Here is an 18,995-nt window from a genome sequence, read left to right on the forward strand (position 1 = left end):
ACTTCAATACCGTCATCTAGGATTTTTTACAAGATTTCTCTATGTTATTCTTGGTACGGTGCAAGTTCATGTCCTACTTGAATTTTGTTGGTTACCTTATTAGCTTTAAAGTTTTGAGTGAGGACACATGCCTCTATTAGCTCATGTATATATCCATCATGTAATCTAGCAGAAAAGCATGTTTATGATGCAGAACAGGTAGAACAACCTATCCATATCCTCTACCCGTCTCTCTTAAAGTCTGTGATCCACAACCCTTCCACAGTAGATGTTGCGTCTGATAGATTAAGGAGGTGTTTGGCACACAAGGGCTAAAATTTAGCCTCTATCACATCGGATGTTTGATACTAATGAGAAGTATTAAATATTGGTTAATTACAAAACTAATTTGCACAACCCCTAGGCTAAATCGTGAGACGAATCTATTAAATCTAATTAGTTCATGATTTGACAATGTGGTGCTACAGTAACCATTCGTTAATGATGGATTAATTAGGCTTAATAGATTCGTCTCGCGATTTAGCCTATGGGTTCCGCTATTAGTTTTGTAATTAGCTCAAATTTAGTCATTCTAATTATCATTCGAACATCCGATGTGACAGGACTAAAGTTTAGTGCGAGTGTCCGAAGTTTCCAAGTGCGAAATGAAAAGATTTTAAATTCCTTTTTAGAGGAGCACGGTGCAGACGTATCGAGCTGGTTGAGCTTCTGTCCAACTACAGCAGCGCATCTAAACTTGCAAGGAATACCAAACGAACTTGAACGATGTCCACTGCAACTGCCCGAGCAAAATAAACACACAGACAGCAGCTTACTTCTTCCGAATGTAAAAGCTCTGAACATTCTTAACAAAGGTTTAAATGAAGTCTCGCAGCTTTTCTGCGTAAGGCTAATCCCAGTGGGAGTTTCATAGAGGTTTCATGCACATTAAATACGGTGACACATCAGCATATGATGATATGGCATGGTAGTTATGAAGTGAGAGAGGGAAGGAGTTTCATCAGGATGAAACTGTTTCCAAGACTATGAAACCTATTGAAACTTGCATTGGGGGCTATAGAGTTTCATTTCATCTAACCATATCCAATCACATGCCTCACAATTAAATGTCACGGGCATCCTATGAAATCGTGAAATGAAACTGTGCACGGACCCTATTTCATTCATAAGAATACACCTCATGGGATAATGTGGCATCCTTAAAAACAGTGCAATGAAACCTACACTGGGACTAGCCTAAAAGGTTTCAATGAAACTGGAGACGCCCACCACCATCCACCGACAGTGACAAGACGAGACAGACAGAGGGCATAGAATTGAAGTACGAATACTGAAACTAAAGAAGACACCACCGACAACAAAACGACCGATCGACACCTCCACCACCACCAAGACGAACGTCACCAATTCAGCATCTCGATCACTTCACTTCTTCCTCGCCAGAAAGACATCGGAGAGCACGGTGTCGGAGCGCAGCGCCGCCTTGAGAAGAGCCAGACCCTGACAAGGACGACGACAGATGGCAACGAGGACCCAACGAAAAAGAATGTCAGCATCAGCAGCACAAGTGATCAAGTAGTGATTAGTTACAGACAGGGAGGCAGTTTACTGCAAGAACCTCGTCCATGCCGACGGTGACGAACTTCTCGGCGAGGTCGACGTCCTTGCCGACGCTGAACCTGTTGATGAGCGTGATGCTGGAGATGGCCGACATGGGCGTCACCTCGAGCCCGTCGGTAACCATGTAGGTCACCACGCCATTCACGTACCCGCCAGAGTCCTCCGCGGCCGACGCTCCCGCCGCGCCGCCGCCGCCGGGCCTCGCCGTTGCAGACGGCAGCACGAACACCATCTCTGTGGCCATCGCCTGCCTGCACTGGGGGCACTGGGCCCCGGCCTCCATCGTCACCGTCACGCAGTGACCTGCGCAGGTGTACATCTTGAACCTGGACAGCGGCGACGCGTCGTCGGTGCCGTCGCCGGTGCCGGCTCCCTGAAGCAGCAGCAGCTCGCGGCCGTCCGGCTGCAGCACCTTGGGCTGGAGCAGGTCCTTCTTGTCGGCGCCGGGCAGCAGGTAGGAGGCGCCCATGTGGTCCACGCTCTGGTATAGGCGCCCGATGCTGCCCTGCATGGTGCCGGCTGAGATGAGCTTCACCACGGCGCCGATCGGGAGGGTGAGGAGGCTGAAGACGAAGTCGACGAACTCCTTGCCTGCCTCAGCGAACAAGACCTTCTTCGTCTTGTTGTCGACGAGAAGCTTCAGCGAGATCTTGGAAGCCATTGCTAGCTGCTCTCGATTTGGCTCTGGTGCTTCTTCTGTTTTGTGGGTGGGTGGTTCGGCGTTGGGATGAGCAGGAGGTGAAGGTCGCCTGTGCTTTTATAGCAGTGAGAAGGTGCTGCTAGTGAAGGAGACAGATGGTCTGGAGCGAATGGAGCGGCCGGAGGGGCTTTGAGTTCTTGGAAGATGAATCGTTTGGGTTGAAAATGTGCAGTCTCCTTGGCTTCTGAGCGAGAAATCAATGCATTATTTGTTGCCAACTGTGTGACAGGCGGCGATGCAACCTTCGATCTTCTCAACACTTCTTTTTTTACGAAGCGGCAGTGCTGAGAACGAAGGTCCAGACTGACAAAATATGTACAAGTTTACAGCAAACCTACAATTTAAAAAAAATGAAAAGCGAAAATCCCCCATCCCTCACCATGGAGGGGTTACCGAGGAATCAGCATTAGGAGCAGTAGCAGGTTTGCTAGGTGCTTCGCCCCGCCATCGTCCACATGGACGCTTCGTCTTTAATAAACTGCGTAACCTGTGGCGTTGTAGATTCTTTATGGTCAAAGATCCTAGCATTGTGCTCCTTCCATATTTCCCAGCACACTAGGATGACGAGGGATTTAAGTCAGCGTCGATCCGTGCACTCCGCAATAGCCAGCGCCGACCACCACTAATCGACTGAGTCCCTCTGTGGCCAATTATCCGGAAGCAAATCGCTTGTGGTTTCCCAATTGGCAATGTCACCCTAGATCCGCTTGGTGAATCGGCAGTCGGTAAAAAGGTGGGCAGCGGGCGGTTTCAGGTGCTCTTTTGCATAAAGGGCAGTTTTTCAGAATTAGCCCATCCACGAGCTTGCAGTCTATTGGATGTCCACACCCTGTTTTGGAGCAGCAGCCATGCAAAGAAATTGCATTTCGGAGGGGCTCATGACTTCCATATAATTGCTCTAAAGTTTGTTGGTGTATCTGATGAATTACACCTGGTAAGTCGAGGTGGTTGTGTATTCTCCACTGTTTGTAAATTTCCACCGGATTATGTCATGTACATCCTGTTGCAGGTTCACGTATCATGTTGCTCTTCATAGCAAAATAAATTTCCACGAAGTGTTGGGCAGATAAGCTTTGATGTCGTAAATTGGTATCTCTTATCCATATATTGTTTACTAATGCTTCTTTTAGTGTTCTTTTCTTCCGTCGGCTGGTCTGAAAAAGGTTTGGTGCCACATCGTATGGTCGTCATCCTTGCATCCAAGCACTAGTCCAAAACTTGGTTTTTCCCCCATGACCAACGTCAATGGATGTTGCTTCCGCAAACAGCAACTTATCCGTGTAGAGCACGGCAAGTCGACATATCCTCGTCTGACCACCCTCGCCATAGCTAACAGAGTCCAAGCGCTCTTGCAAAGCGTCCTAGGTGGAGTATGCCCAGGCCGCCCATATTGGTGGGGCGGGTCGATCTCAGCCAATTGACTTTGCATTTAGCGCCCATAAGCGCTTCCGCTCCGGCTCATAGGAATCTTTTTCCTTTTATCGTCGTTTTGTTTCAGAACGCTCTTCGGCGCCCATAGAGATGTAAGATAGTAGATCACTTGTGATGTAAGCACCGATTTTACTAGAGTAAGACGACCGGCATGATTTATGTTCTTCCCGTTTTATATGGTCATCTTTGCCACCACCTTATCTACTAGAGGTTGGAATTCAACACGTCGCAGCCTGCCGGTGGTTAAGGGAAGGCCCAAATATTTACTAGGGAAGAGGCCACGCTTGGCGGGGAGGGAGCATAGTATCTCATCTAAGTCAAGGCCCACGCATCTTATTGGAACAACTGTGGATTTGTGGAAATTTGTATTCAGACCCGATGTGTTGCCAAACCGTAAGAGCACTTCTATCAAATTGGAGACATCTTCATGTGTTGGGTTGATGAAAATGGCTGTGTCATCAGCATACATTGAAACTCTTAGGTCGTTCGTGCGCCCCAACAGTTTGGAAAGGTAGCCACGGTCAGTCGCTAATTTTAGTAGTTTTTGAAGTGGGTCAATATTGATGACAAAAAGAAGAGGAGATAAGGAATCCCCTTGTCTTAATCCTCTTCCATGTTTGATCGGCCTACTTGGAATGCCATTAAGAAGGACTCCCAAGGATGATGTGTGGAGGAGAGCTGCTATCCAATCACACCAACGTGCAGGGAATCCCAATCTCTGCATAAGTGGTAGCAGGTATTCCCATCTTATAGATTCGAAAGCCTTGGCAATGTCCAGCTTTAGGAACAAGGCCGGCGTCTTATTTCTTAGGAAGCGTCGGATCTTGGTTCTTACCGACATGAAGTTGTCATGATGCTACGCTTTTTGCTGAAGGCGCTCTGATTCTTGGAGATAATAGCATTCATGTGCGGTGCGAGCCGTGTGGCCATTGCTTTTGTCATAATTTTGACGAACGAGTGGATGAGGCTTATTGGGCGAAAGTCACATATGTCGTTAGCTCCTTCCTTCTTCGGGACAAGGATAATGTTAGCAAAGTTCAGCAGGCTTAAGCTCGATGTTTGGAGGAGGTGAAAAGCATTTGCTGCGTTCATGACATCTTGTTTGATAATGTCCCAGCATTCTTTGAAAAAAGCACCAGTGAATCCGTCCAGCCCCGGTACCTTGTCGCTTGGTATTTTTTGAATGGCCCGTTTGATCTCCTCTTCTGTGAAAGTCGAGTCCAGGCCCTCTAGGTTATGCCACTACAGGTTAAGATCCTCCCAGTTGATGTCATTTAGCCGCGGCGGCGGTTGTTTCACGGTATTCATGAGATGATTTTGCCACCGTTACCTTTTCCGTATGTGAAATTGCCCAACCTTGCCCTTTACGTAGCCTTTTTACGAAATTTTTTCTTTGTCATGCATTGACTTTGCGTTGAAAGAAACGTGAATTGGGGTCGCCTAGCTTGATGTTTGTGATACACGAGGCTTGTTTCTTCCTGGCTTTCTCAATCACCAACAGGCCTAGTACCCTCCTTTTCAGCTTTAGTCTGAGGCTTTTCTCTTCATCTGTCAACAACCTTTGCTCTTGGGCTATGTCTAACCGAAGGATGACCTCCAGTGCCATGTGGAGCTGCTATCTGGCGTTGGAGATGAGGTCGCTGCTCCACGTGTGTAGAGAGCGTGAGGTGTTGAGGAGCCTGTGGTAGAGGATGTGGAAGGGCTCGTGATGTTCCATGGGCTCATTTCAGGCGCGTGCAACGATTTGTTTGAATTTGGGAAGTTTTACCTAGAAATTCTCGAATTTGAAAGATCACAGTTTCCGCGATCCATTGCTATTTGAGAGAAGTGGACAGTGATTTGAGTGGGATCGACAGGGCGTGGAGAAGGTGGGACTGAAAAGCTATGTCCCATTCAAAGTCGCAGAAGAACCTGTCAATCTTGACTATTGTAGGTGTTCTTCTCTACACTTGCATCAGGAAGCGCAAAATTAAGGATCATCCAGAACGAAGTTAAATCTCAAATGGAACAAGAAAAAAATGGTTCTCATAGAGTATGATTCTGTCAGAACTCAGAATAAGTACTGAAACCACCATCTGTCCGTCCAACTTTCATTTCCACCTCTTTCAGAACTTGACAGAGTAGCACAACCTGTATCAGCACTCAGCAGCAAAACAATCACTGGAATGGTGATGAATTTTTCAGTTTTCAGCCAGCATTATCTGTCAAAGAGAACTGGTTTACTGTAATTCTGTGTGTCAAATTCAGGAGCTGTGCAAAGTCTGCTGACAACATTCTCTGGCGATGCAAACTTTGCCAGGCACGCGTGAATAAGGCACATTCAGAAGATCTGAACTGAATGCCTCCTCTAATTTTGTTGCTGAATTATTAAAGGTTTATTTATTTATATTATACACTCCAGTGGATGTGGAGTATGTGCAGCACAGCAGTGTCACCTGAACTGGCCTTGGCTTGAGACAGACACGGACAGAGCGTGTCAGCACAAAGCCACAAACTCGAGCTGAGACAGGACACCAGAGCGGCAGAGCAAGACAAAGGTGCAGCAAAACGGACGCATGGACGCAAATATTGGCAGCGAAACTGCAGAGCTAAACAACTCTGAACTGTATCACTGCATGGATCAGCACCTCGTTGCCTTCACTTCTTCCTCGCCAGGAACACGTCGGAGAGCACCGTGTCGGAGCTCAGCGCGGCCCGCAGCAGGCCGAGCCCCTCGTCCATGCCCACGCTGACGTACTTCTCGGCCAGCTCCACGTCGTTGCCGACGCTGAACTTGTTGATGAGCGTGATGCTGGAGATCGCCGACATGGGCGTCACCTCCAGCCCGTCGGTGACCATGTACGTCACCAGGCCCTTCACGTACCCGCCGCTCTCCTCCGACTCCCCCGCCGCGCCGCTGCCGCCCTTGGCGCCGCCGGCGGCAGCCGCCCGCGGCGCGGCGGAGGGGAGCACGAACGCCATCTCCGTCGCCATCGCCTGCTTGCACTGCGGACACGCGGCCTCCCGCTCCATGGTCACCGTCACGCACTGGGCCGCGCACGTGTACAGCTTGAACTTGGGCAGCCGCGGCTTCTCCTCAGCCTCGCCGTCGCCGGCGCCCGGCGGCAGCAGAAGCAGCTCGCGCGCGTCCGGGTGCAGAACCCCGGGCTGGAGCAGCTCCGACTTGTCGGCGCCGGGCTGCAGGTAGGACGCGCCCATGAGATCCACGCTCTGGTACAGCCGCCCGACGCTGCCTTGCATGGTGCCGGCGGAGACGAGCTTCGCGACGGCGCCGATGGGCAGCGTCAGCAGGCTGAACACGAAGTCAACGAATTCCTTGCCGGCCTCGGCGAAGAGAACCCGCTTCGACCTGGTCTCGACCAGCAGCTTCAGCGAGATCTTGGGAGCCATGGGTCGCTGGTTCGAGTGAGTGATCGATCGGATCAGGTGTTTGACGATGCTTGGTTTTTATAGAAGGAGCAGATCGTGGCGAAGATGGAGAGGTTACGTCAGTTTTTGCATGGAAAAACTGAATCGTTCGTGTTGTTAACTGCAGCCGTCTTGACTTCTGAATCCAATGCATTGTGGCGATCTGTGACAGCCAGGGCTGCAACTTTTCGTCCTCACGATGTCTTTTTGTTAGATTTTAGTACGGAGTATGTGCCTTTCAATATTATGGTTATTGTTCGACTTAATGTGAATCGATAAATGATTCATCAGCTTAAATGATCTGTCATCTCAGCAATTAATGTGATAAACCATCGATTAGAAAAGAGACGGTCCGGGCACCCGGTTATCCCATTACAACGCTTGCTGCAGCTGACCACGGAGAACAAATTACTGACCAAGATCGGCCGAAACCGCCACCGAATGCGGACATCCTTATATGCTGATGATGCTGTCCTCTTCGTCCGGCCGGTCAAAGAGGAGATGGCAAGCTCTCAAAGCTACTGGACCTATTTGGCAAAGTAACTGGCTTGAACTCCAATATCCAAAAATCAACGGTTGTGCCAATCAACTGTGACAACCTTGACCTGGATGATATCCTGCAAGACTTCAACGCGCCAAGAGGAAGTTTCCTGATAAAGTACCTGGGCATCCCACTGACAGTACGGCGCCTACGGAATGTCGACTATCGGCCTCTGATTGACAAGGCAGCTTCCAGACTATCAAGCTGGTGGGGTCGAAACTTGACACATGCAGGGCGGCTAACACTAACAAAATCTATGCTCTCCTCGCAGCCGATCTACCTCCTCACCGTACTCAATGCTCCCAAAGAGGTGATTGAAGAGCTCGACCAAATCCGTAAGCGCTTCTTCTGGGCTGGGGATCAGGCTCTGACTGGCGGAAAGTGTAAGGTGAATTGGCCAACGGTTGGCCGACCACTGGAACTAGGCGGATTAGGAATTCTTGATTTCCACCTCTTCGCAAGAGCACTTAGACTGCGTTGGCTATGGCAGGAGAAAGCGGACCCAAACAAAGCTTGGGTAGGCCTTCCCATCACATGATCAGACAAGGATAAGCTGTTGTTTGCTGCTTGCACGACCATTCAACTGGGTGACGGCGCCAGCACATCCTTCTGGCACTCTGCTTGGGCACAAGGAAGACGGCCTAAGGACATTGCACCTAAGATTTTTGCTGCTTCCAGGAAAAAGAATAGGATGCTAAAAGAAGCCATACGACACCACAATTGGGTGAAGGATCTGAATGTGCTTGAGTGCTTAACAGTGGGCCACCTCCAGGAATTTTTGGAGATATGGACTCTTGCTCAAGAAGTTCATTTGCAACAAGACACAGATGATCAGGTAGCATGGAAGCTGTCACCCTCGGGCCTTTATTCGACAGCATCGGCTTACCGTGTTCAATTTATGAGATCCGCATCCTGCAATCTCCGACAACTGATCTGGAAACCGTGGGCGCCGCCGAAGTGTAAATTGTTTGCATGGCTAATAATTCGCAACAGAGTATGGACGGCAGACCGACTGGCTACACGAAACTTGCCAAGAAATTAAGTCTGCCCTCTATGTAGGAGTCAGCCTGAGACAGCCCACCACATCCTCGTTGACTGTCGGTATTCTAGACGGATTTGGTCCATGGTGGCCTCCTTGATCTCCTACAATCAAGTCAACCCGAACCAGTGGGTACACACGTCAACTGTCAAGGAGTGGTGGACACACATGGGCGCCATGCCGGGAGTTCCTCGAAAAGGACTGCGGTCCCTCCTCCTGCTCGTCTGCTGGCAGTTGTGGCTCGAAAGAAACGCTAGAACGTTCCAAAGAACCGAGCGTCATGCCCATGCTCTGCTATCGCAGATTAGGGACGAAGCCTGTACCTGGAAGAGTGCCAGCACGAAACACATGGCAGCCTTACTTGAGGGGGTATAGCCTTATACGGTATACATAGTATAGGCGGGCGCTTTGCTGGCGTCGAGTTTTTCTTTATCCTTGTTTTTAAAATAAACATGTAAATCTCTTCTATATTAATAGAAATGGCACAGTCCGTGCCGTTCGTTCAAAAAAAAATATCACTTTTATCGTTATTGGAAGAGTTGCTTTTGCAGTCTACTAAGGCTAGTCTCAGTGGGGAGTTTCATGAGAGTTTCATGGTATTAAATTCACTTAGGAACTAACTGTCTGTTATAGTGTTCCTTTGATAGGATGACTTTGATAGGCAATGGTTTTTTGTCTGTTCTGTTACAGAACCTCATATTGCATTCAGGCAACTTTCCTTGTGTTTCTAGCTATTTGCAATGACTTGATCATATATTCAATAACTCTCGACTATTTACCTTTGTGAACTAGTAATCTCGGACAAGGACGATGCGGTTCTACCGGCGTTGTTGTTCTGAATCGTCCGTAACCTGAATCTTTGTTCATGTTTTGTTGTCAGAGACATCCAGTGTTGTTAGTTCTTAGCTAATGAGTGTTCAAGTCTCAGTCTCTAGGATAGGATGAAGTTGCATGTCTTTGTTAGTTCAGTATTGTGGATATAATTTATCTATCCCATGAAACTTGGTGGATGTAATCTTCCAATTTTTTTATTTACACGTTGTTATCAGCGCTCTGTGATCTGGCCGGCAGCCTGGCAAGCTATGCTTGCTTGCTTGTTGAACCACCGGCTGCTTGCTAGCTTGTGCTATTAGCAGCTCACGGAGCGTGTTCTGCTGCTAGCTTGTGCCAACGGAAAGCTTACGGATCGTGCTCTTTCATTACTGTTGGTTGGGGATGTTAGCTGCAGGATTGAATCGGATTGGATAAAGGCTGGATTAGGAGGATTGGATAAAGATCGGGCTGATAGTTATTTAGATAGGGCTGAAGCAGGGTTAGGGTCGCATCATGATCCATTATCAGGCTTAACTGAGACTGGTCTAATCCATGATAATGTTGTCTTTCTTCCATTACCATGATCATGATCCATTATCTTGCCTTTCTTCCGTTTCCAAACCTGAATTCCATATGCCATCATAATGTTTCTTTTTGACCAAAGTCAAAACTCTCTACCTATTTTTTAATATTTTTTTAATTTCAGATCCATTTAATTTGCTCCCACGGGGAGTTGAACCCGAGCCTACTAGGTGCTACTCTCACTTCTGGAGAATGGACCTTTCGTCCACTTCATTAGCACCTGGTACTAATGTGAGCATTAGTACCGAGCCTAACGGCTAGTCCCCTAGCCCCGACCCCCTTTAGTACCGGTTGGGGGCACCAACCGTTACTAAAGGGTACACATTAGTACCAGTTGGTTCCCCTACCTAGTACACATTAGTACCCCGTGAAGATCTGGCACAAGGAAGAAGTCCCAAGGTTAAAGGTATAAAGGTGTGAGATGCATGACTACATAGAGGCGTGAGAAGCGTGACTATGTAGGAGAGTTTGACTTGTACACGTTACCAACATGACCTTTATATAGCATATCTTTGAAATGTAGCAGGTGAGGAAGGATATTTTCGGGATGTAAAATGGTTTACGGGTCACTATAAAAAAGAGACCTACTCCATTGTAAAGGGGGATGGTTTTCAAGAGATCGCAAGTGTTTTTCCCATTTCACATGTTGTGCTCGAATCTCTTTGAGACCAACAATATATTTTGTCCAATCTTGGTTTACTATTTCGCCCTCTATTATTGTTGATTTATTACATATATTTTTTTGTTCATTAACCCTTTGATGTATGATATGAGCAATCGACAAGCAACCAGTTTTCGATTCCTTAAGTAATTTCTGTCAGTGTTTCCTTTCATTAAGTTTTATCTAAAAATTATAGTTGTGTATTTTCATCTACTGAGATAAAATCATAATTTTGTCATTTAAGAATTTGTTATATATTTTCAAATAAATTAGCTTCTAGCTGATACACCACCTTATGCTAAATTTGTTAATATCATTTATGTCATCGCTTTCACTTGCATCTTTGAGTTATATAATATCTGTTGGCATTTTCATCCGTATTTGCACTATTCTTCATTTTTTTAAGTTTGCTTTTTAAATTGTTAAATTCTTGTATGCTCTTTATTTTCAGGGTCACCTAGAAACATAATTTTGTATATGGAGCAATGTCGTGTGTGATGTAAATATTGCAAGTTACCAAAAATAAATAGTTCCTAGTGCTCTGTTACTCAGTTGGTGTTTACAATAGCAGAAAGGGAATGTTTAGCAGAAATAACCTGGAGAATACATGAACTAATATATTTCCAAGGGAAAATTCGATTGTTTCACATCATCAAGTTTTCTCATCATCAGACTATCGTTTCATGTTGTTTTCATTCAGAAATTTATTTTTTGTAGTACAATTTTTTGGTTTTTTTTGGTGGCATCCTAGATGAACGCTCATCAGCACGTGTGGTTTTGTTTTGAACAGGAAAAGGTGAGAGAATGGATCTCACAAAAGAAAGCACCTGGATCTCACAGAAGAAAGCACCTGGGTTTTGGGGAAGGGGAAGCAGGGACAAAACTGACCTGGGGAAGCACCTGGAAGCACCTGGATCTCATCGGTACCTTGCTGCTCTCTCCAGATCGCCTCCACCCTCTGCCTCCGCTTGGTTTTCTTGGCCTTCCTCCATCCAGATGTGTTTCTCTTTCTTGGTTGAGGGGTTGTGTGCTGTAACTGGGGTCTTGCATGCCTCTGTAAATTAGGCAGAGGTGCATCGTGTGGGGCAAAACCATCTGTATATTTTTCTTTTTTTTTTGGCGGGCTAAAACTTTCAGTTCCCGCTACCTCTCATCATTGGGCTTCATTTGTTCCTCAAAGGCCCGTTGAAGCTTTTTTCTTCAAAAAACTCCAGCCCAAACAAAAGGGCCCGGAGTTGGAAAAATGTAGCCCAAACAAACTACCGGGTCTAGCTGGAGCAGCGCGCCCGGTTTGTTTCTTAACGGGCGCACCACATAAATACCCGGTAGCCATGGATCTTTTAAAATCAAAGGAAAAAAAGTGATTGAGACGAAAACAAATCTCAAACAATTCTGATGAGTAGACAAAAAAGAACCGCCGCCCATCAACAGCCGCCGGATATAGCATCCACGGCCAAAAGAAGTGATTGAGAGATTGATAAATCTCAAAAGCTCGATGAGTAGACAGACCTGTTAGTGGCACTGAAGGGATCGTTATAATTTTGATGGCGTATAAGGGATAATTATAAGTTTCAGGAATTTACTTTACACTTAGCTGCTCGGACTTTCGAAGAAATTTTATTCTCTCCTTCGGCATTTCATGTTCTTCTAGTGTTTCGTACCAATTTTCAACTTTGGGGAATACTCGTTGGTCGTTGCCTCTGGAAGAAAATAGCGAAGAAGAACTATAACAGCGGCCATCAATGCCAAGCTTCCTAGGGAGGCAGAGCGTTGAGGAGACGGAAAGGTTTGTATACTCCGCTAGCACGGCTGGTTGAGTCGTTGCCCCTTGAGTCCTTGACGGCTTGACGCAGTTTTTTTTTTCCACATTGCGTTGATTTCTCCATCAGAAGCCAAGGAGCCTGCGATTAATCACCAACTCAAACGATTCATCTTCGCTCGACTATAAAACCACACGTACGCGACATCTCCTTCTCGCCATCCAAATCCCGATCCCCAGAACCACTTCCTGGAAACAGCTTTACCGCCAAACCGATCCATGGCTTCCACCAAGATCTCCCTCAAGCTTCTGGTCAACAACAAGACGAAGAAAGTGCTGTTCGCGGAAGCAGGGAAGGAGTTCGTCGACTTCGTCTTCAGCCTCCTGACGCTCCCGATCGGGGCCGTGGCGAAGCTCGTCTCCGCCGGCACCATGCACGGCAGCGTGGGCCGCCTGTACCAGAGCGTGGAGCACATCGGCGCGTCCTACCTGCAGCCCGGCACCGACAGGTCCGACCTCCTCCAGCCCAAGGTGCTGCACCCGGACGCCCGCGAGCTGCTGCTGCTCCAGGGCGGCGGCGGCGCCGACGGCGGCGGCGGCGGCGAACCGGCGCTGGCCAGGTTCAGGCTGTACACGTGCGCCGGGTACTGCGCCACGGCGACCATGGAGGCGAAGGCCACGTGCCCGCAGTGCAAGCTTGTCATGTCCACGGAGGTGGCTTTCGTGCTGCCGTCGTCCGCCGCTGCGGCGGCGGGGTTGTCGTCGTCCTCGGAAGACAGCGGCGGGTACGTCAAGGGGGTGGTCACCTACATGGTGACTGACGGACTGGAGGTGACGCCCATGTCCGCCATCTCCAGCATCACGATGATCAACAAGTTCACCGCCGGCAAGGACGTCGAGCTCGCCGAGAAGTTCGTCACCGTCGGCACGGACGAGGTTCTTGCGTTGGTTACATTGATTATTGATCATTCTTGGTTTTGATCTGCCAATTCTGACATTAAATCGTTTTTTTTCTGTTGTTCCGTGCAACGTCCATCAGGGGCTGGCTCTTCTGAAGGCGGCGCTGCGTTCGGACACGGTGCTCTCCGACGTCTTCCTGGCCAAGAAGAAGTGAGGCTCGGCTGGGCGACGGACCAAGTCGAAGCTGCTTCAGTTTCTCTATGGTGTCGTACATGGGTTACCAAGCTGCTGATCGTTTTGTTACTGCCACCGTATCGTGTTTCTGATTCTGTCTGTGTTACTGCTGCGTGCAGTTTAATATTGGTCACTGTCATGCTCGGATGCATGCAACCTTCACTACTACAGATTCACTACCCTATCACCGCCGGTTTCAGATAACCTGACAGTAAAACTCAAAAAAATTGTGACACAGCACATAACCAGCTTTGTGTTTCAAACTGACGGTGAAAACTATCACCGTCCGATCTTTCCACTATCCGTTGGTAAAAGAGGGGGCCGGATCCGAAATTTTTATCGATCAGCTCATTCTTTTCTCGCGTCCGCTCTCTCCCTCCCCCGACTCCATCATCTCCCTCTGCCGGCCCCCTCCCTCTATCACTCCGCCATCTCTTCCTCCGGCCCTCCCTTCCTCTCTTCCTCCCTCCGGTCCCCCCCCCCCTCTTTGCTCGCTGCCCCTTGGCCTGGCAGAGAGGAGCGGCGGCGGGGAGCCTCAGCAGCACGCGAATCCGCGTCGGGATCCGATGGCGTGTGGGGATCCGGTGGCGGTGGGGACGAGATTCGGCTCTGGAAAGCTTCTCTCGGGCGTCTGGGCGACACGGAGTGGGGGCGGTGGGGGCACCCGGCGGCGGGGAGGTCGGGCGTGGCCGTCCGTGATTTTTAAAAAAATTTTAATAGGCATCACCGCTAATTCTAGTGTACCCCACACCGCCGAATTGGATACGATGGATCTCAAACCGGCGGTGAAGGTCGGTTTGGAGCCGGCGGTGATTCCACTTTCTGTAGTAGTGCTTGTTCTATTATATATGCATGCCATGCTCAGATTTTAATTATGCAAAGCGTACGTGTTCTAATGATCAAGCGTTCTATTATATGGATGCCATGCTCAGAGTTTGTTTCTGCAAAGCGTACGTGTTCTAATGATCTGCTGCCGTAGCACGGCCATACTACTAGCATTTTGTTTTTTGTCAGAAAGATGCACGCTAGATTCACCAAAAAGAGAACTGAAGCAGAATCAATGTTAGGGCATGTTACCTCTGAAAGATAAACCAGCCCCAATGCATTACAAATGACAGAAGTAATCTTATTTTGCTATGAGAAATCGCCATAAAGTCACTGGAAGTATTTTGTAGGAACGATATCATCAATGTAAGGAGCCTAATCCTGTCAGCAGGAGATACATTATGGAAATTTGGTACTAAAAAACCTTTTGTTTTATGAAAACATCAGAACAGGCAAAAGTTATTTATCTAAAGCACAGAAAATATCAGTGCCGTTTCACATTTTTCACAAAGACATTCTCTGTCAGAACTCAGCAAATTTGTATTTTTACAGATCACTTGATAGAGTAACATATCTGCAGCAGAAGAATCAGATTGCAGGGCTGCAATGGAGATGGTACTTTTCGGCCAACATTTTCTGTCAAAATCATGTGGCATATGCTACCTGTGTTCTATGAGTATCTTCAGTAACTAGTTTCAGTAAAGACAAGGGAAACTAACACCACCCTGGTTCCAGGACTCTGAGCAGAACAAATGGACTCCCAAGAGTAGTACCGAGTTCAGGACACCTAGTTGGAGACATGTAAGAGAACTCATCTACTCCTCTACTCTTATTCAGGCACTCCAAGTGAACTGAAAAATCCTTGGGATCACTTCAGTGAGATGTCCAGATGATTTTCTACTGACCTTTTTGTTAGGAGGCCTTGCTGCTATTCTATGGACGGAGCACTCAAATCTGGGTACCGCAAATCATTGTCCGCTGAAAATAAAGGGATAAATCAGAATTTTGTAACGAGGACATTAGCACACATCTTCTGAAACATTTGCATGGTCCATCATGTACTTACAAGAACAATGACATGTAGGTTGTCAAACATTTGAACAGTCTCAGTCAAGTATTCAGACATATGAAAGCATTTGGTAATATGGGCGATGGCGCATGCAACATATGAGAGACATTTGGACTAACAATCTCAATGAAGTACTCGGTAGAAACCAGTGGGGAAAAAAAAGATGGAGAAACCCTGATCTGAGCTAAGCTGAACGATTGAACCTCACCTTGCGTGCCGTGGTTGAGGATGACAATGTCGATGCGGTTGTTTCCGATGGGCAGGTCGACGAGCAGAGGAGTGAGGTGCCCGAAGCGGCCGGCCCGGATGCAGAGGGTGGTGCGGGTGACGTCCCTGCTGGCGCCCAGGCGGCACGCCAGCGTGAGCCGCAGCTGCATCAGGTTGTGGGTGTTGAGCCGCATCGTCCTCCAGGCTCCCTCGTTGACGGCCCCGTTGGTCTCGCCGCGGACGAACCGGATCTGCCGAGCCACCTCGCTCTCCGTCAGCGGACGCCGGCGCGCGTGCGTCAGCTGCTCATCGCATATCCTTGTTAGCAAGGATGGATCACATAATCCTCACTACCGTTTCTTGATGTCCCACTGACAGGATGGATCGCGAAATTACCTGGTAGGTCGGATCAAGGATGCAGGGCCGCGTCATCCTGATGGGGACGTTCTCGATGTCCCACTGCATCATGGTGCTGCCATTGTCCCCGGCGGAGGTGACGGCCCTGCGCCACCGGAGGTATCGGCCGTTGGCGCGGAGGTAGCGGCCCGTGCCGCTCCGCATGACGAAGGTGCTCCGCCTGGGGATCGCCTGCCACAGCATCCCGGGCGGCGGCGGGGTGTGGGCGAGGTCGTCCTGCGTGGTGAGGACGCCGTGGGAGGGGCCCGTCCCGGCCTGCACGCTGGTGGCGAGGAGGTACCGGCCGTAGGCGCCGCGGAGGAGGACGCAGGGCCCGCCGTCGGGCCCCGCCGCGTGGTGGACCGCCCACACCACGTTGTGCACGCCGCGCTGGCCGGAGAGGCAGACGTTGAGACCGTCGACGTCGGCGGCGAGGTACTTGCCGCGCCGCGCGCAGCACCGCAGCCGCACGAAGCGCACCCCGTTGAACACGTCCATGGATCGCTGTCGATCGCGCCCCGATCCGGGAGGCGCGACCGGCACGCGCGCCTGCCCGGGGGCTCTCGCGCTACGCTTCCTCCCTCTCTTGTCTCCTCGCGGCCGCGATCGTGCGGGGGGAGAGGGAGAACCCGTCGGGCTCTTGGGTTCCTCCTCGCCGCGCAGAGTGGGGGACAGGGGGAGGTCGGGTCGGGAGGGTGAGTTCGTTGGGGTGGTTACCCGGGTTGGCGCCACGCGCCGAGGGCGCGAGTATTTGAAGGCCGGGTGGTCGGTCTCGCTGACAAGGTGGGATCGCATAGGAGAACGGGTGCGGGCCCACATCCTGACAGGAGCGAGGCGATAACCGCTCTTCCTCTCCGAAACTCTGACGCTGGTTGCCTGGTCGGTCGCCGTAACCCTACGAGATCGAGGAGGGGGCGGCGAGGGGTGCGACCCGCCGCCGATGCCGCTGGAGCATCTTCCTCGCCTCCACCCGCGCCGCGCGCTCGGCAGGCGGTGGCCGGTGGAGCCGAGGAGCGGGCCCGCACGCGCGGTAAGCTGATGCGAATACTGAATCCGTCTCAACTCTCCATTCCGTGCGCTAGTGCGAATTTGCTTCAGGGCTTGCGATTGCGAGTTGTGAATATTTGTGCTGTGTTACAGTAGGGTATGGGGAAATCAGGTGATTCCTCTGTGCTGTTGAACTGAAAGTCTGAAACTGAATGGACAAGCAAGCCGGGAAACCGGAACAGATCACTGCCTGTCCTTGCCTGCTGTGATGGCTGCTAACTGGTTCTGCCGGAACAGATGGCCAGTGTTTGTCGCACATTGGTATACCACCAGCAGAGTTAACAATCTGCTAGGCTCTAGGCCAAAACACTGAAACCTGTTGCTTGTGCATTGCCAATGATTTTAAATTCCAAGTCATCAGCCATTGGCGGCTTGGTGCCATTTAATTGTAACGGCCGCTGCATCCTTTTGACGTTTTATTACTAGTTTTTTAGTTTACTGTAGCCTACCAAAGGCCAGAGTTGCCTCTGCTTACTGTTGCCGAGACATAACTGAAGATCCTTTAGGTGCGGGTTATGTCTGAGAGAAGGTGTCTCAACGCACAGTTCCTGTTCCCTTTAGTACTTTTATTATAGTCCGTTTACATACAGTATACATGATTGCCAAAAATAAAATTGAGGCATCCCATTATACTCATCAGCTGGTGTTTGCATGCCTCGTTAGAATAGCACATGTGCATTTTACAGATACTCCTGATGGTAGTTTGATTTCTCCAAAACTTATGCTGTGTGATGATGCGAGGCCATGCATTGAATTTCGTGAACTGTTACTCTGTTAGTATTATGCAGACTCGACTAAAATAGGCATTTGAAAATAGCAAAGCCAACATAATTTCCTTTTTTCTGATAGGAATGAACATACTTAACTGTCGCTTACTACAGGCTCATATCCCTTCTGTCACCTCAATGGTTCCAGGTGAGCTTCTTAATCGACTGGAAAACTTAAAGGAGAGCAACTTGATGCCGTTTTCGATAAAAGAACAATCCGATGCATGAGTTAAGATTCACCATGCAATTGTTTTTAGCTGCTGTTTAATTTAGCTGAAACTGAATCTTTTTAAACCACCAGTACTTCGAAGTTACCACAGATAACCGTTTGAACCATTCTTGGCAGCTGAAATCATAACTGTGTTATTAAAGATGAATGCCCTTGGTGAAATTTGAATATTCCGTTTACTTGTTTACATCTTCCCACTTATAAATTGCTCACTCTGCATCGCTTGGCTAAGTAAACATGGAGCCTCAATGTTTATATTCTGACATGGATACTGTTGAACTGTCAGTATATGGGCATTGGCGCTGTATATACACAAACACACATTTTTGTCAGCAAATACCATGATATTCAGATTTAAGGATGCGGAAGTACTTATGATGCTGTATTACTATCTGTTGTAGCTTTGCTGTCACCACCACAACTGAAGCAAATGTTCTTAAGTCCGTGCATGTTTGGAAAGGGAAAAAAAGGCACCTTCAATACTGAACAGGAAGGAAACACTTTGCCTCTTTGTATGGACCAATTCTTCATCAATTTTCTACTTGCCCTCCAAAATTACCAACACCGCCAGCAAATATGTACCTTTTATGGAATGCACATAGAAATCGGATGTGACATTTTTGTCAGCAATAGTTCTTTTTGAACGGACGGCAAGAGGCTTTGCCGAATTTTTATTAGAAAGAAGCGAAAACAAAAAGATTAGAGTACAACTGGAAAACAACTGAAAAAACCGGCCCCCTGAACAAACATAACCACTACTAGGAAAA

The 18,995-nt window shown here is 48.7% G+C and overlaps 4 protein-coding genes across 4 annotated transcripts; 1 reads left to right on the plus strand and 3 right to left on the minus strand.

The window, feature by feature from the left end:
• Positions 1-1,116: 1,116 nt before the first annotated feature.
• LOC117848000 (uncharacterized) lies at positions 1,117-5,962 on the minus strand. The gene is made up of 2 exons (XM_034729306.2): positions 1,619-5,962; positions 1,117-1,500 (listed from the first exon to the last, which is right to left on the minus strand). Exons 1-2 carry the CDS (start codon positions 2,279-2,281, stop codon positions 1,426-1,428), a joined length of 738 nt encoding a protein of 245 aa, XP_034585197.1. The 5' UTR covers positions 2,282-5,962; the 3' UTR covers positions 1,117-1,425.
• A 153-nt stretch (positions 5,963-6,115) lies between these two features.
• On the minus strand, positions 6,116-10,933 carry LOC117847999 (uncharacterized). The gene has a single exon (XM_034729305.2). It carries the CDS (start codon positions 7,139-7,141, stop codon positions 6,389-6,391), a length of 753 nt encoding a protein of 250 aa, XP_034585196.1. The 5' UTR covers positions 7,142-10,933; the 3' UTR covers positions 6,116-6,388.
• Positions 10,934-12,728: 1,795 nt separating this feature from the next.
• On the plus strand, positions 12,729-13,668 carry LOC117848258 (uncharacterized). Its single transcript, XM_034729595.2, has 2 exons — positions 12,729-13,490; positions 13,594-13,668. Exons 1-2 carry the CDS (start codon positions 12,834-12,836, stop codon positions 13,666-13,668), a joined length of 732 nt encoding a protein of 243 aa, XP_034585486.1. The 5' UTR covers positions 12,729-12,833.
• Positions 13,669-15,441: 1,773 nt separating this feature from the next.
• On the minus strand, positions 15,442-17,180 carry LOC117848184 (uncharacterized). The gene is made up of 3 exons (XM_034729514.2): positions 16,186-17,180; positions 15,791-16,091; positions 15,442-15,491 (listed from the first exon to the last, which is right to left on the minus strand). The coding sequence occupies exons 1-3, from the start codon at positions 17,002-17,004 to the stop codon at positions 15,442-15,444; spliced, it is 1,170 nt and encodes a 389-aa protein (XP_034585405.2). The 5' UTR covers positions 17,005-17,180.
• Between the last annotated feature and the right edge of the window lie 1,815 nt (positions 17,181-18,995).

Source organism: Setaria viridis, chromosome 3 (assembly GCF_005286985.2).
Source record: "Setaria viridis chromosome 3, Setaria_viridis_v4.0, whole genome shotgun sequence".
Taxonomy (NCBI): Eukaryota; Viridiplantae; Streptophyta; class Magnoliopsida; order Poales; family Poaceae; genus Setaria; species Setaria viridis.